Source organism: Dipteris shenzhenensis, chromosome 25, assembly GCF_047967505.1.
Source record: "Dipteris shenzhenensis isolate YYH24624 ecotype China chromosome 25, Dip_SZ_1.0, whole genome shotgun sequence".
Lineage (NCBI taxonomy): Eukaryota > Viridiplantae > Streptophyta > Polypodiopsida > Gleicheniales > Dipteridaceae > Dipteris > Dipteris shenzhenensis.
Genome location: NC_141620.1, coordinates 31328381 through 31345181, shown reverse-complemented (window position 1 = coordinate 31345181; position 16801 = coordinate 31328381). Strand labels below are relative to the sequence as shown.

Below are 16801 nucleotides of genomic sequence, written 5' to 3'. Positions count from 1 at the left end.
AAATCACTAGATAGAGATAATATATCCATTGAGTGTTTCTAACACCAGCTATGAATTTATTTTTTAAATTAGAATCAAAGGCAAGCATGGCGTTATTCTGACAAGGGGACAAACATCACGAAATAAAGATGATGTATCCATTCAGTGTTTAATATTCAGGTGTCTAATATTTAAAAATTAGAATCAAAGGCAGGCATGGTCCTTGCAAATCAAAAATAAATATACTATTTAATCAAGACTGCTTAAAATTTCTCATTAATGATTGTCTCCTCCTAGAACTTTAAAGGTTTTAGCACTTGAAATCTCTAATTGCGAGGGGACTTATAAATTCCAATGCTTGAAACCTGCCATCTTAGGTCACCATCTACGATCTATCATTAGATGAAAATATGTGAGTCTGTGTGACAGAAGACACAGGGAGATGAGAAACTATAATTCCCACATTTTCAACATTTAAAGAGCACCAAAGCTAGCTCATTGAACTGCCACAAGTTGCTTCTTCATGGTCCCCAACACATGCCATTCTATTTCTTCTGAGATAGATATGTCTCTTCTTAACTTCGTGAAATCTGAAATATTGTGAATGGAGACTCGCTCTTGAAAGTTTCCTATGTAATTGGAGTGATCATGCTTGCTTGAATCAATCAGCACCCTCATCATTTCTCTGTGGATTAAAAATTTTGCATCCAAGGTACAACTTCCCTGTTTCTTATTTAATGCCAGGATACCACACTGGCTTTCCTGACCAGAGAGTTCTTCACAAAGCTTTGCACAAAATAAAATTATCAAATAATGTAAATTCAAGAGCCTTGATCGTGGGCCTCAAATAGAGACCATGCATCTTACAAATTTGTGAAGAACTATGAATAAAATGCTTCAAGAGCCAACGAACCCATGCTTGGGAGCTGCTTGATCTTGAGAGGACCAAGGGATCGATTAGCCACACCGCATAAACCAAATCGTCTCAGATGTATGGTAGCTTCGAATACTTTGTACAAGCATCACAAAAATGCCTTTAGATTGATATTCCTGCTATAAGCAATCATGTGACAAACAGTGGCCGTGCAGCTTCTGCATGCCGAGAAGCTTCTTTGACTCACACTCGTGCACAACGACTATGTTGTTGAAATCTCTCACATGCTTACACCTTTTCCTTTATGTGACGCTCATCCTGGATCTCCTCAAGGTCTTCCTCCTCTGGCCTTTTGCCAGCCTGCTCCTTCCAATAAGTGACTAGCTTCTTCAGACGTACTACTTCCTTTGATGATATGTTTTTGGTAGCATCATTAGTGATGGCTCGCACACGTGATGCATAACTGAGGCATAACAAGGAAAGCCAATAAATTCAAAGTTCTGGATCCAATAAACATGCAATTCTCCTTTTTGAAACTGAAGGTTCAAGTGCTAGGAATTGTACCCAAGAGAATTGTAGGTCTCATCCAGGTTTGATTCCGCAGGGGAGATATTTACGAACATCAGCGTTTTCGCATTGCCCCCAAGCGAATCACTCATTAACATTGTAAGCTTGTGATTTCGGTATGGAATATGTTGTTCCTCTGTTGCCAATGCACTGATTACATCACCAAGTGCTGATAGGGACTTGTTAATGCTTTGTGCCTCCTTCAGCTGCTCCCCACTAGAGCCTGATTTCTTAATCCGCTCAGAACCAGCCAAGTCAACAAAACTCAGCTGCAACAGACAGAAGAAACATAAACAATGCAAGCATAGCATCTTCTCGTTGGAATATATTTAGCTGTCTCCACATTTGCAAGAGGTGATCTAAAAATGAAAGAGAGCACATCAAGGGTCTGAAGAAAAGTGTTGATATGCAGATGTAGGAACTTTACCTTTCCCTTCACTTGAACCTGTGTTTGACGGTTTGTGCTCTCAATAACTATAGAAAGAACAAGGTGGGAACGTGAACTCTCTGCATTCATCTGAGTGCCTGAAATATGGCGTCTGTCTAGCCCTTTCATCACGATTGCTTCCAGTTCATCCAAAGTTGAGATTGAAACAAGTGTACTGTTTTCAACAAGCACCATACCCTGTAAGAACACATACAAACAAATGGGAATAAATTGGCTGGCTGTATTGGTTGTAGGAATGCTTGTGAGAGGTGAATGAATTACAAGATTGGGAGAAATAGAATGTATGATAGAAGAATGGATTCAGAAAACTGTCAAATCCTTATAAACATCTCTACAATATGCATTTAAAATGTTCTGGTGTGCAATATAGGAAAAAAGTACCTAAAAAAAACGCACACAAGACTGACTCCCTATTTGCAGGCAGGCAGCATGCACAAATTCACTTCCCACATTTTAAGCTTCAAGGTGGAACACAGAATTAGCGACCATTTCCAAACGACATATTTAGCAGACAAAGAATTCAAAGTCCTACAATGAAACACATGTAAGGAAACTAGATGGATCCAATATCAGCTTAAAAAAGGTGATAGCAGCTCACTATGCTTTGAACCATGGCATCATTGCATGAGACAGACCATATGACTTGTCACCTTAAATGGAGAGCCCCTTAGTCACACACCTCGTCCCCTTTGATATCTTCTATACTTGCAAGAGAAGAATAACCAATTCTGTCAGATTCATAAAAATGAACCACATTGATGGCAGAATCACCCCCCCACTGACGCCTTGATACAGCCAATCACCCATCCCTTACTAGGATATGGAGTATTCGGAGGTCTCTTTGAGGGAGCAGTCCCTGGACTTGGCACTTTCATAGGGTTAACTCCTTGGGAGAAGTGTATTAAGTAGGGCATTGTCCTCAATGAATTGCCCAAAGTATCATTGTCCACTGACGGAGAAATTTTCGTGGTATTATTAAAGTATACTTGGAAGAAAGATGCTGAAGACTGGCCCTTCATTGAGGAAAACAGTGATCTGTAGCAACACCGAAAGGGATTCTTTCAGGATCATTCCTTTCCAAAACTTGGGACCTCAAATTCAAGCAAGAGAGCTGTCTTCTCTTGGACCGTGTTGCGGGCCCACAAGAACAACTTACTTTTGATGTCATCACCATTGACAAATTCTCTACTAGTGAGGGTTTGCCTCCCTATAGAAAATGTGATTCTGAAGGGGGACTAGCATGGCACACTTACCTTTCAAGTGCTTTGAGATATCGCCATTGTCTCAAACGCTACTAAAGATTTACTCAACAGTTACATTAAATTTTATAATTGGGAGGTCTGTGCTACAACATTGGTGCAAAAGGGACGCTCTAGAAGTTCCTATGCTCAAAACCAGCAGTGATTTATCTCCATTTAGTTTTGCAAATCAAATATATGACATAGATAAAACACCAAGTATAGATGCATATGGTTAGGGCACTTATGCATAACTAAATGCAAGCAGTACCACAGTAGGAAATGTATTGAGCCACAAGGCCAATGGCATTAGACAACAAGGCACACTTATATCTAAACGAATACAGGACCTTCTCCTCTTAAAACAAGTGCAGATTCGACCTCATGACAGTGATGCCAAGGTTGAAAACCATAACGTCTATCAAACATAGCTGAGATTACCTACTATGATCTTCACTATTCTTTGCCGCATACAAGTCTTTCACGGCTTTCCAAGTGGTATCAGGGATGAATATTGCCTCAATCTGGGAAATAAGATGCTCTCCGTACAGAGAGACTTATGATTGCAAGTCTTTTATTTGTCGTTTTCACACAATCTCCTATTCCCTTAGCACCTGTCTATGGCTTCTTTTGAGTGTCATGCAGAGTTTCTCAAAAGTCAAGAGCTAAGTGGCAATTTTGAACCTTCTGCTTCCAGTTAGTTGGATGACTCTTCCAACTTGTGTGCATCATTAATCATTTGGTCACATATAGAAGTCATTTTGTGATCAAAACTTGATCAAACTGAAATCATAGTGAGAACAAAACTTGCAACTCTCTTGACACAGCACGATACTCTCTTGTTGAGATTAAGTGCAATATATTGCACAAATGCAAAAGCCCAGTTTTCTTTTTCCCAAAACGAAAATGTTGTGCACTATGCCAAAATCTTACTTATCCTACGAGCAGAGGGCTTCCATCAAGTCTTAAAAATAGATTACCAAGTGGAGAATGGTGTGGTTGACTTAATTTATGTCCCTGCCAGAATTGCACCCCTTAACCTTGACATTGTTAAGCACCCAATCCATCTTTTAGACACATTACCATTGAAACCAATAGGAATGCGCAATAATTTAAACATCTATCTTGAATCGGGTAGAAAACTTGAGTCAATATCTAATGGGGCCAATAGTTCCCTTTTGTCTTGTGCGAGGTTGCTTCTAGTTAACCTGAGAATTCGAAGTCTCACAAAAGTTTTGAAGCACTTTCACATTTCTCAGTCAAAATTTCATGATTTTGAGCGTAATGTTATGTCATCTGCAAATAGCTAGCAGATCACAGGTTCAACCTCCAGGAAAGATGATGCCTTCAATCATCCCTCATGAAGCCATTCAAAGCATCCATAGCGATAGCATACAGCAGCAAGGAAAGAGAGCATCCTTGGTGCATAGATTTCTTTAGAGTGAAAGTATCAAATGCTTGACTATACATCCAACCCGCCAAAAAGGACTTAGATAGTAGCATCAGCATTGCCGTACAGAACCAAGTGCCACATCCCATTTGTTCCAGCTATTTTGAATGTGTCAATCCAAGCATTTAAAATACAGCTGCCTCCATTTGCAGAAGTGGAATCAGAAAACTCCATAGAAATGGAAATTTTCGCATTTGCAGAACTCTGAGATTCAGATTTTGCAGAAGTAGAAGCTAGCAGGAAATACGAAAAAAAAGGTCCAAGGATTCCACAGGAGCAAAAGTCGACCTTCAGCCTTGGAAGTCCATATCTCTAATCGCGTGCCTTGGAATAAAGGACTGGGGGGGTATGTCTATTGTTAGACCTCTCAACGTTTTGATTAATGACGGATTGACATGAGCAAGGGCATGATTTAGCACTGATTTGACCTATTACCTTCCTTTGCTAATCTCTTTTGCTTAGAGACATTTTGTCTAGGAGGACTAAAATGAAACAATTTTATCTTGGAGGAAGAGAATGTGGAATAGCTTCAACCTTCTCCTTAAGTAGTGCTAAGCCTTCGTGATGGCTGAGTCTGCCCTTCACCTCTAAAGCTTTGATGAAAGTTAATAATGCTCAAAATATATCCCATGGAGTGGGAATGGGTTGATGCAGGAACCAAGAGAAGAGACTCTCCTTCCTTCATTATGTGGTCAGTAATGCCAAGAAGTTTCAAGTCAGCCTTAGAGGCTGGAAGCCCACCAGAGCTCCTCATTGGGATAATTTTCAAATTTATGCTGACTTGCAGATCTTTTTGGAAGAGACTGTGGGAATCCCTCAAGAATAGAAAATTCACTCTTTTCTTTTGGCTTTCTATTCATGGGGAGATTTCCATGATCCCATGGAGGTCCGTGTTTGGGGCAGACACTACTTGCATTCATTGCCTTTCTGTTGTGGAGTCTATTCAGCATTGCCTATGACAGGAGAGGATCATTTGGAAAGGGATTGCTAGCTTATTGAGAATCTATATGCCTTCTCCTTTCTTAATGATCTGGGGCTCAGTAGCTTGGCTTTTTCTTTTGGGGCCTCAAGTGTTTTATAAGAGACATGACTCATAATAACAGTTCACCACGTATCGGTGCTAGAGATAAGCCACTTCCTCGAGGCTCCCCCATTATTTCGAAACTTTATGTATTTCTAGTCTAGGCCGTGAAAGCACTATGCGCGTCTTCTTGGGCTATTTCGGTTCGATGACATTTGGCAGACATTAAATTTGAACCATCAATCGAAGGCACATAAAATACATTCATTGACTGCAATGAAAAATCTATCCAGCAATTCATCCAATGACTTTGTGAGTCATACAGAAAAAGCACAAAAAATTCATATATAGGTCAGAGTCTGAGGTCAAAAGGATGAAACAGAAAATGCCGAGTATCTAGGAGACACTAGAAATGGATGCTTCTAGGAATAGATGCTTGATCTGCCAACAACAAGGATTCATTCAGATTTTCCCTTCAGTGGAAGAGAAATAATTGGTTCTTGCCTTGCTCTGAGCATCCAATGGACTTTATCAAAGACATCAAGGTATTCCGTGTTCCATTTCCAATCGGCATATTCAATGGCTTAACTTTTTCTCTTTGAGATCTTGCATAAAGCAGTTAATTTGGTGAGGTTCTTTTACTTTCCATACATTGGTTAGCATAGAATGTAGTGGTGCATCTAAAGAGCATTTGCTAAACACAAATGCAGTTTGTTCCCTTTAAGAAAATCCAGGTAAAGAAGTAGATCTCATATATTTGCATTTCCTGCAAGAATCCCAAAGCAAAAGTCCAAAGCGGCAACAGGATCAATTTACCTTTGAGTCCTTTTTGACCTCAAGCTTCTGACGTTTTGCATTTTTGGGCAAAAGTAAGTCCACAAGAGTATCTTGGTAAAGCTCAATCATGTAAGCCTGTATTATGAACACAGAACATAAGCCCTGTAACTTGGGCCAAAAATAGCTAGACCTAGCTGTTTAGGTAGAACATTTGCACACTCAACAGAAAGTGCTAAGAGTTACCTTCAACGAAAAAGAAAATTTATTGCTATCTCTTTTTAGGATATTGAAAAGCTCCTGAGTTGCCCTTGGTGTGAGTCCTGGATTGTTTTCTGAACCATAAATTGTGAAAGTCTTGCCAGAGCCAGTTTGACCATAAGCAAATATGCAAACATTGAATCCATCAACTGCTGATTGGACCAGGTACTGCATAAAACTCAAGAAAGAAGTCAACGATCATGTCTGTATGATATCATCCAATGAATTTTATCAATTTATATGAAAAGAATACACTAACAGAAGAGAATATAATGCCATATACCTTTGTATCCTCAAATATTTGTTCTTGCGTGCTGTAATCATCAAATACCCGATCAAATTGGAACTGTTTGGGCTTATCATCTTTCCATGGATGTTCTAAAGTAAACTCATCTGGTGATGTAAGAATCATTTTCTGATTTTCAGTCCTTTCTTTGTCACTTAGTGGTCTCCATCGAGCAAAAACTCTGATTTTCCCTTTCATATCTGCAAGAAAATATACCATCAGTTTACTAATATATATATATATATATATATAGGAAGGATTAACAGTTCTGATGTTAGGACAACTTTTATGGCTTACACATCAGCAACACCACAGTCTACATTTCCAGTTCATAGCCAGCACCTTTTTTCACTAGCTACAATTGAGCCAGTATTCTACAATGCCTGTCAACTCAGAGACTGTCTAAGTTAACAATTTTAATCCACAAAGGTTTGTCAGCTCCCTTCCTATAATATCAGGCAAGCAAAGGGTGGATAAGCCTTCATTAGTAATGACAAGGGCACAAAAATGTGACTTCAACCAAGGAATATCTGGAAAAGGAAGATCTTCAGAGAAGGCAGACAAGAGTCTATAAGCTTGAAGGAAAAGGTGAAAAATAATGTGTGAATGCAGCAGTCCAAAGTATATATAGATGGCCTTCCCTTTAATTCATGCATTCCCACAATAACTGGCATCAGGACTATCTCCTGGGTCTGTTATAGCATGTCTCGTTTGTATTTTTCCTTTACTAAGAAGGATTTGCAGCAGTATGTAGCAGCCCTGTCCTTCTTATGAGAGTCACTAGCTGTCAATCTATCTCTCTACAGGTTAATGTTTTCAGCATTGCATATGCTAGGCTGCATAGACATTCTTTCTCTGAGAAATGGGGGGAGGATTGAGAGTGGAGTGAGCAGTTGTTAAAAAGAGCGAGACCTGAAAGTTGCAAAAATGAAGAATAAGAGAGTACAGGGTTGTCAACACAAAAAACCTTAGGTAGGGGAAAAAGTGCCCCTAACCCTTAGTTATTACATTGGCACTGCCTTAATACACCAATATTTCCAACACCCTCCTACAGTGACAACGCCCTGATGAACAAGGTGTGATCTCATGTACCAAACGGAAGGATACCCAAAGCTTTGCGGAAACCTTCAAACATTTCTCTAGGTCTCTGAGCCTTGGTGAAAAAATATGTGACACTTTGAAGTGTAGGATAATAGATCAAGCTTATCTCTCCTCCATACAATCTCTCTCCGACATACTAGGTCTCCTGGGGCTGGGAGAGATGTGTGGGAGGCTAAGACAGCCTGCTCTGATACCAAATGTGAGAAATGGGCAGACGATTGAGAGTGGAGTGAGCAGCTGTCAAGAAAAACAAGATCTGAAGTTGCAAGCATGAAGAATAAGAGAGTACAAGGGTTATCAACATGACAAACACTAGGGCAACCTGAACTAGGGTTAAAACCCACACACACCTAAACTCAACCTAAAGGGGGGGGGGACCTTAGATAAGGGAGAAAGTGCCTCTAACCCTTCTACCTAATTCTTGCCTTAATATATTAATGTTTTTCCAACACTGTTCTCAGAAGCAGCAACCTGAACTGGGCCATCTAACAAATACTTAGGAGTGGTTTTAAAGTCCAAACCAGAATACCAGCATGTACAGTTTGGGAGCCTGAATAGAATGATCTTGACTAGTCTTATATTTGAATCCCCATGTTTTCTCCACAGCATGTACAGTTTGGGAGCCTCAATAGAATGATCTTGACTAGTCTTATATTTGAATCCCCATGTGGTCTCCACAGTAAGAGCACAATTACAGGTTGCATTCCAAACTATTACTTCATATCATGAGAAAGAACCTTTGGCAATGTTAGCAGAAGCCACTCTATAGCCATAAAAGAAAGAGTTGAATCCCGAGCCATAAAAGAAAGAGTTGGGTTATAATTTGACCATACACCACAGAACTTGAATAATACAATAGTGTAAATTGTTTATATTGACACACACAAAATAGGTGGGAACCAGAGAGATTAACATCTCACAAATTCCATAATTTAGATCATGTTGAAACCACAGCATAAGGCCCTGTCCCAGTTACCTTCCATCATGTTGAAATATCGCTTCCGCAGTATCTGTTCCTCCTTGTAAAGTACCTCAAGCTCTGCTAACTGATCTGCCTGCCTCTTTAAGATAGCAGCTGTTTGTTCATTCTTCCTATCAATGTCCTATCATACAAACAAAAGAGTCCATGAACTGTGACATGATTCAGAATGAGATTATGCGGGATTTCACATCTTGCCCATCAATACAAAGTGAATAAAGAAGAAAGGGAAATACCTCCTTCATCTCCCGAAGTTCCTCTAATTCCTTTAAGCTTCCTTGCAAAGCTTCAAGTTCAGAATTACGATGGGCAAGTGCGGAGCCTGCTAAGCTCAATTCTTGTGTACGCTCTGTGAGCTTCCTTTCCAAATCAGCAACACGGCCTCTCAGACTGTCTCGCTCCTGTTCAAACTTATGCTCTAGTGCTCTGGCCTATTTTCAGATAATAAAGATTAGAGCTGCGGAAAACCTAGTTACAGAATGTGCCTCCACCAATTCCAAAACACATACAAACACTGCTCTCTTAATGGGACAACTTTGGCATGTCTGGGAAGTTTATAAGGCCATCAAAAAGCTTAAAGTGCCAATTCTTGTAAAACACAAATCACTTACAGACGCAGAAAAGCGCACATAAACCCAGAAAACATACGCGCCAAGTTTAGTGGCTGAGAAGTGAGGCAGCTGTGTTGAAGCTTTAATTACCATGAAATGTGAATATTTCCAAAAACAGGCTGGACTGGCGACAATCTTGTTAGCATGTTTCCCAAACCTATGTTATCATACAAATCATCAATGATCCAAATATAAAACTGTACTTACATTTCATTCTTTCAATATCCAAATTGAATCCCTTGATTAAGCAAGGCAATGCAAATCCACATGCTCACAACCGATAAAAATCACATGTATCATTAATTGCAGCAAACCGTTCGGCCTTCATTATGCCTGAAATGGTCCTCTGCTATGATCCTAGCTAAGAATCTCTAGGAGTCCCAAACAGGAAAAACGAGCTCCCTAACTGAGTTTCTAACAGAAAAAGACTGCAACAAAGGGAGCAGACAGATGTCCCTTTGTTCATTTCCACAAGATGAAACCCTTTCCTTTCCTACAAGAGGGTCCCTCACCTGAAGCAGGTTAGAAATTTATATAAACTATGTTCCTGCATGAAGGAGCTCAGTACAATTACAGCTTGAAGAACTTAACCCTGAGTCTGGAGAAAAACAAATAAAAGGTCGCATACTTAAGACAAAAGAGGTATGCGATGAAAGGTCACCTCTTACATATATGTATTGAAGAAGCCAATTGAGGCAAACCAAAAGAAGATGGACACTTCACACCTTGTCGTCGCAATGCTCTAGATCAGTTAGGCTAGTTGATATATAGATTCAAATGCAGCCTCTTCTGAATTTAGAGAAAATATAAGAGAGAAAGAAAGAAAGTTTATGAATATCTTCAAAAGACCAAAGGGTCTATAAGACTGAAAAAACCCAAATACAATAAAAGCTAAGGAGTGGGACCACTGAAGGGGGAATCCACACCAAGGGCTGATGTCTAAGGCAAGAATATCAATAGAGAGCTGCATCGAACTGTCGCTGCCAGAGAGTATGCAAAGGGGAGAATTGGACCCTCGACACCAAAACTTTTCCATAACAGCATGACCACTCTAGCTAGGTCCTTTGGTTATAAGACGGAAGACCTTTCCGTGAGGTGCGGTGTGACCCTAGCGAGTTATCCTAGCCATCTAAGGTAGGGTACACAGAGCATGTGCCAGAGGTGCCTTCTCCTAAACCACCTGCACTGGTAGACGGGTTCAAATTGGAGGCGTCGGCATGGACCCCCTCATGGGGGTGTTATCGGCTTGAACAACAGCTGCAGTATGCGGTCCATAGCAGGACCTAGGCCCGCCTCTGGCTAGCTTCCACCTAAGGGAGATCTCCTACTGCTAGCTCTATCTCATGGAGGGTTGCCATAGGGACCTAGTTGGAGCAAATGAGGATAAATGAAGTCTATCAATGTTGTTGTGACGCCAGGGATCTTGAGACGATAGCTCACAATCTATGAAGTTATCCAAGGGCTAAGAGGATTAGGAGTGCTCCCTTAGGACGGTGACCAAGCTGTGACACATCGCATAGAACATCACCTGGGACATGGTAAATTGGTTGCCAAAGGGATGACATGATTTCCCCATCGAGATGGTCTCTCCAGCCTACAAGATAGACGGTCTGAGTGTCACTCAATTGGATATTAAGCATTCGGTCCCTCCCTCTCGCCAGAGACCTGACTTCTCTCTAGAGGATGGCGTCTGAAAGACGATGGCCAGCGTCACAGCCCATCACCGAACCCGAGACTATGTACCATTTTGACATGCATGGGGTAGGGAGATGGTGGCCAGCATCACAGCCCATCATCGAGCCCGAGGCTATGTACCATTTTGACATGCATGAGGTAGAGATGATGGAGCATATGGTGATGAGATGCCCTAGATACTACAAGATTCGAGGTCGATACTAATGGCTATTCAAACGTTGGTACTTGGACATGATATGGGGTTGTAATTGACCAGCAATGCACTAAAGTTTTGCTACAGGAGGTCAGCGGACTATGCTCTGAGTCCATGAGGCCTGAAGAGATGCGGTATGGACACCTGTACAGAAATGAGAGAAAGGCCCAAGCAAGAACTTCAGCCACTGTGAGTTTCAAATCATGTGAAACCCATGGTGGGGTAGAGATGCAATAGGACCATGTCTAGCAAACAACTTCTAGAGAATAAGCAGACCAAGCAAGAAATCTAAATGCTACTGCAAGCAGCGATTTATTTGGAATGTATAGCCCTACCTTGCCCAGATCATGTCCACACCTTTTGAGATGTTACAGAAGATGGTGCATTGAGGGAATTCCATGAGAAGAGAAGTGTTTGACATTAAGCAGCCAGTAGTAGAAATGCAGCAGCACCCTTTTCAAATGCCTAAAGACTCTGTATCACAGTGAGATTTAGGGAAGCTATTTCTTAGTCAATCCTTGGACTTACTGCCCCAAGAAGTCTACAATAAAGAAACCAGTTTTAAAAGGCCTTGAGTTTAGGCAAACGCTCACTGGGAACATCTTGGAATCATGTTCCAAGATGCTAGGAAGATGTTTTATGGTGACTAAGCTAAATTAGTTCATAAAGGGGAAAATCCTTTAATGCCACAAGCATAACTATGTTTCATACTTATTTCAGATTTGTCTCAAATTACTTCATAAAGGGAAAAATCCTTCAATGCCCACAAGCATCACTTTGTTGCATACTTATTTCAGATTTGTCTCAATATGGGACGGTACCCCAATTGCTGATGAGCTTGGTGCCTGCAACTCACATAACCATGTTCAACATGCAACCTAAGTGATTCATAGACTTACTATCTCTTTAAAGAGCAAAGATATACTGTGAATCAAAATTCAAACCTTCTTTCAATCTGTGAATGTTCAAAGACTAATGTCATGTACACTAGGCTGCTTAATTTCCTCTCTTGGATTCCAAATGCAAAATCAAACCAATGAGAGGGATGCCATACACAAGAAACACAGTTTCAGGATTTTTATCACTCTTTATCCATTCAACTATCAAAATTTTACAAATCAAATTGGCTTACTTCATCGCTTTTATTCTTCTCTAGACGATTAACTTTCTGTTCAAGTAGCTGCTTTTCACTTGCTAGCTTTTTGGCACTCTCCTCCAATGTTCGAAGCTCATCAGTCCGTGATTTTAAATCAATGCGTAGTGCATTAACCTGAAAAACCATCCTATTGTAGTTAGATGTCCCTGTTATAAAAACACCATTTAGTAATGGTCTTCATGAAAGTAGAAAAACAGCAAATAGAAGATGATTGTTCAAGGACCTAAACGTTTTGCAGAGTTAATAGTCCTTCCCGCAAAGTTTTTCTTGTTTCAACAGCCTTGAGCTCTAATGTGGGACATGATCTGAATATGTACTATATTTGTGTGTTTATCGAAACTTTGAAATAGCAAGGCAAAAGAGACGATGACAAAAGAACCCAAAGCGTAATGGATGGAAGTAGGCCCAATTAAGCCTCGCCTACCCTTTTGATTAAATGTCTAATAGAGCAAAGGTGTTATGCTATAAGGCTCAACCTGTGCCTCAAGGTTGCGGATCTGTGAAGATTTGTCCTTTTCTGCAGGTGGAAGGTCCCGGTCTCGCCTACTTGAAAGAGGCCCACGTGCAGCTCCAGGCTTCTTTGAAGAGCTATTGTCAGCATCAATGGCTGTGGTCTGTGCAACCTGTGTTTTTAGAACAGTTATTTAAATTCCGACTTTCAAACAGAATCTCACATAAATTGATGTGATCACCCATTTGCATAGCAGAGCCCTACCAGAAGGGCAGACTCTTTTTCTTCCAACAACTTGCGTAGTCTTTCCCGCTCTTCTGTGAGCTCAGTGACTATTGTTTTTTCAGCACAAAGAGTGTCCTTGAGCCCTTCCAGTTCTTCCCGCACCTCCCTTTCTTTCTTCTCTTTTCCACGCAACTCCTCTGCAAGCTATACAAAGAAAGCAAAGCATTTCTTAATAGAGGAATGTAGAAAATATAGTAGGAACAAAGCCCAGTGACAACAGAAACCACAAAAATGTACTGAGTGGCATGCACGCAGCACAAGCTATCTAGCATGACACAAACCTTGCAATAATCATAATACATAACACAAATTTCTGAATCACACTTTGATGCTAGTTCAAGTCACCTTTGCTTCACCTGGTCTATCTTCTTCTGAGATTCTTCTAAAAGCTTTGACATCTCTTGTACATGCTTCTCATAAACCTCCATTCCAGGTGGCTTGGCACTTGAGGCAGAAGCGTCCGCGCTGTTTGATGCAGTAATGTTTGCTCCTGCACGGGTTCTTGAATAACGACGCAGCATCACATCATTTATGTGTGTTTGAAGAGCTACACAAATGTCTTCCCCCTGCAATTTAAAGACGCTGACTGCTTGAGTAAAAAAATGAAGAATAAAGATGAAGCAAGTCTCATAGGACAATAACTAATGGAAAGGTTTCAAGCTTGACCTGTTTCGTTTCAAACTGGAACACATGCAATACACCTGCCACACGCATCTTAAAGAAGACGGCTGTATTACTGCTCCCAAATTGCATGATATCTCTGAGCTCAGCTGAATGTAAATACTCCTTTGGAACTGGACGAAAGAAATGCACCTGAAATTCCCAATCAAGGTCAAGATTCCATTAAATCTATTTGAGACTAAAGGAAGCCCTGAAGTGAAGCTACGCTTATATAAATCTCAATGTTACAAGCACATACATACCCCACGCTTATTTATGCCCAGGATGATACGCCCCGGCAAGAGACCGATTGGATCTTCAATTTTCCGAACATTAAAGAACACAGAATTCCCAAATGGAAGGGAACGCAAGATTCGCAAAAGCTGCTGCCTTGCATCATCTTTGGACAAATGTGCCTATTATTTCAAAATGAACATCCATATACCTTAGACACACTCTGATAAATTTAAAACTTTGCAAAGGTAGAGTATCCAACTACTATATGATTGCAAAAGACAAATAGAAATGGGAAATGACAAAGGCAGAAAGAAAGAAAGAAAGAAATCTGATTAACGTCTACAAAAGACGAAGGGTCTATGAGACTGGAAAAAAAAACAGATACAATGTAGCCACGAAACACAAGCAGCAATACCCAACGGCTGTTGCCTAAACAAGACAATAAATAAATACATCGCAATGTCTCTATGAGATAGAGAAACTAAATTGTAAAGGGAAACCATTGGGATGCCACTGGATGTCAACCGCCCAATCAGCTGTCCATCCAACTGACTGGACCTACGTATGTTGGTATGGGACTAGCTCCACTGGTCAGCTGAGTATAGACAAGATGATCTCGTTTGACAGTGGCTCTGGATCTGGTGAGGGCTGGTGACCTCGGGGAAGAAAATCATTGATGGATCGCTGCAATCTAGACTGTTGTCCGAGTCCCTCCCTCCTCCTGTGTAGCTTGCTACTATAGGAAGCTTGTCGTCTAACAAGTGCCACTGTCACTCCCATGGTCTGTTTCCCCATGTTAAAGAGTAGGGAGGTGTGAGTGTCCACTCAATATAGAATCTGTCGGGTCGTGCAATCTAGCTCTCTGCTATGTAAATAGTCACATGCTTCCCCTGGCTCAGGTCACCGGAGAAAAAGTCAATAATCATCCTCTGACTAGGCTCTGACGGTACCTCCTGTGCTCTCCTCTGAGCTTGTATGAACTGATCTCTATGCCTCTCGGTCTCAAGAAGGAAAGCCGCCACGGGTCTCTAATTAGGATGTGCCAAAAACTCTCTTAGTGGGCCAGAACCACTACATAAAAGACAGTGATGTTGTCCACCAATCTCATAGTACACAAGACATGTGAATGCAAAATGATCCTCTGTCTTGATCTCCTGCATATCACAGAGAGTGCAGATCCATCTCTCACATGGGATGCCCTCTTCCCACCCTGTCTCAACTCATAGCCTATGTGAAGATACCCAAAATTGTCCAATCGAAATCCTCAATGCATGTGGGAGATGAATCTAGGTGTAGCCCGGAAATTCAATAAACGCCTCTGAGATCCATAAGGAGTGATCTCTGTAGAAGCTGAATTTAACCGAAATCTTAGTCGGTGCTAATCAAGCCCTAGATGTGTGGTGCTGCAATAGATCTTCTCTGCGAACTGGTTCACCTCTGAATGGATGGAGCCTCCAAGCTATATTGAAACGGTGACAGTCGGCCATGTGTAATCCCAAGCCTACAAACCATCTGCGAGTCTGAGCATACCAGCTCCTCTGATCTTCCTCTCCTCTAGTGTCATAGATGAAATTAGGACTCACGGCTAGCCATGGCAATCAGCGCTGTCAAGATCTCATAGCTGATACAGGGGCTGAAGGAGAAGTAGAAGCAGAGACTGAGGCTGAAGTTGAGGCTCATGTGGATCCCGCCTTTGCTTTGCTGTCAACCCAAAGTCCGCTTCGGTTGCGCGTGTTCACATCTCAAGTTTCAGTTGTGTTTGCTGTTTTTTTTTGTCGCCTTTCTTGGTTTTGTTTGTCTCTTTATCGCCTTTTCCCATTTCTTGGACTGACTTCTATGTCCTTGTACAGGTCCTAGTGTAGGAGTGGAAGCGGGAGCACGAGGCCCCCCTACAAGAGGCACACTCAGGGCTGGACCCTGGGCCTATGCGGGGAGGGGGATGGGGATTCGATGAAGAGGTGGCGGGGGGGTGGTTCGATGTAGAGGACGAGGGGGTGCGGGGATAGGTTAGTTGCTGCGCGGGGGGGCGGGTAGGTTAGTTGCGCGGGACGGAGGCTAGTTGCGCCCGGGGGGGGGGGAGGCTAGAGGCACAGGGGGTGGATGCCATCTAGCGGGGAGGAGGCAACCAGGCGGGAGGGGCGGCGACCAGCTGTAGCAAGGGCAGTAGGGGGCGGCAGAGGCAGGAGCAACAGAGCAAGGCGGAGCAAGGTGGGGTGGCGTAGGGCAGAGCAAGGTGGGGCAGGAGCCAAGCGAGCAGGGCGGAGAAAGGCAGGGCAGGAGGGGATGCAGGCGGAGGGTGGCAACCGGAGGAGCTGAAGGCGGCGGAGCAATGGAGGCAGCCGGGCGGAGAGGTGGAGGGGCTGCATGAGGGGGAGCTGCGGGGGCTGCGAGAGGGCGAGGTAGAGACGGCAGAGATGTTTATTGCTCGTGTCTCTGCGATCGAAGTAGGCGCTCACGATGCCTGACTGCCTCGTGAATGAACATGGCCAAGCATTTTTTGATCTGGAAAAGAGAGGAAGCGGGACAACCCGGAGC

At 42.1% G+C, this 16801-nt stretch overlaps 1 protein-coding gene across 2 annotated transcripts in view; it reads right to left on the bottom strand.

Moving 5' to 3' along the window:
• Positions 1-493: 493 nt before the first annotated feature.
• Positions 494-16801, bottom strand: part of LOC147885749 (kinesin-like protein KIN-14I) — a 93868-nt gene continuing 77560 nt past the window's right edge. For both annotated transcript variants that reach the window (XM_087396118.1, XM_087396117.1), the window contains 14 exons: positions 14293-14445; positions 14036-14182; positions 13726-13935; positions 13349-13513; positions 13110-13256; positions 12610-12747; positions 9215-9409; positions 8976-9102; positions 6896-7098; positions 6598-6780; positions 6394-6489; positions 1848-2045; positions 1418-1689; positions 494-1316 (listed from right to left, as the gene is read on the bottom strand). In XM_087396118.1, coding sequence (XP_087252244.1) covers positions 1142-1316; positions 1418-1689; positions 1848-2045; positions 6394-6489; positions 6598-6780; positions 6896-7098; positions 8976-9102; positions 9215-9409; positions 12610-12747; positions 13110-13256; positions 13349-13513; positions 13726-13935; positions 14036-14182; positions 14293-14445 — 2409 coding nt within the window. In that variant the 3' untranslated portion in view covers positions 494-1141. The remainder of the gene's footprint in view (positions 1317-1417; positions 1690-1847; positions 2046-6393; positions 6490-6597; positions 6781-6895; positions 7099-8975; positions 9103-9214; positions 9410-12609; positions 12748-13109; positions 13257-13348; positions 13514-13725; positions 13936-14035; positions 14183-14292; positions 14446-16801) is intronic.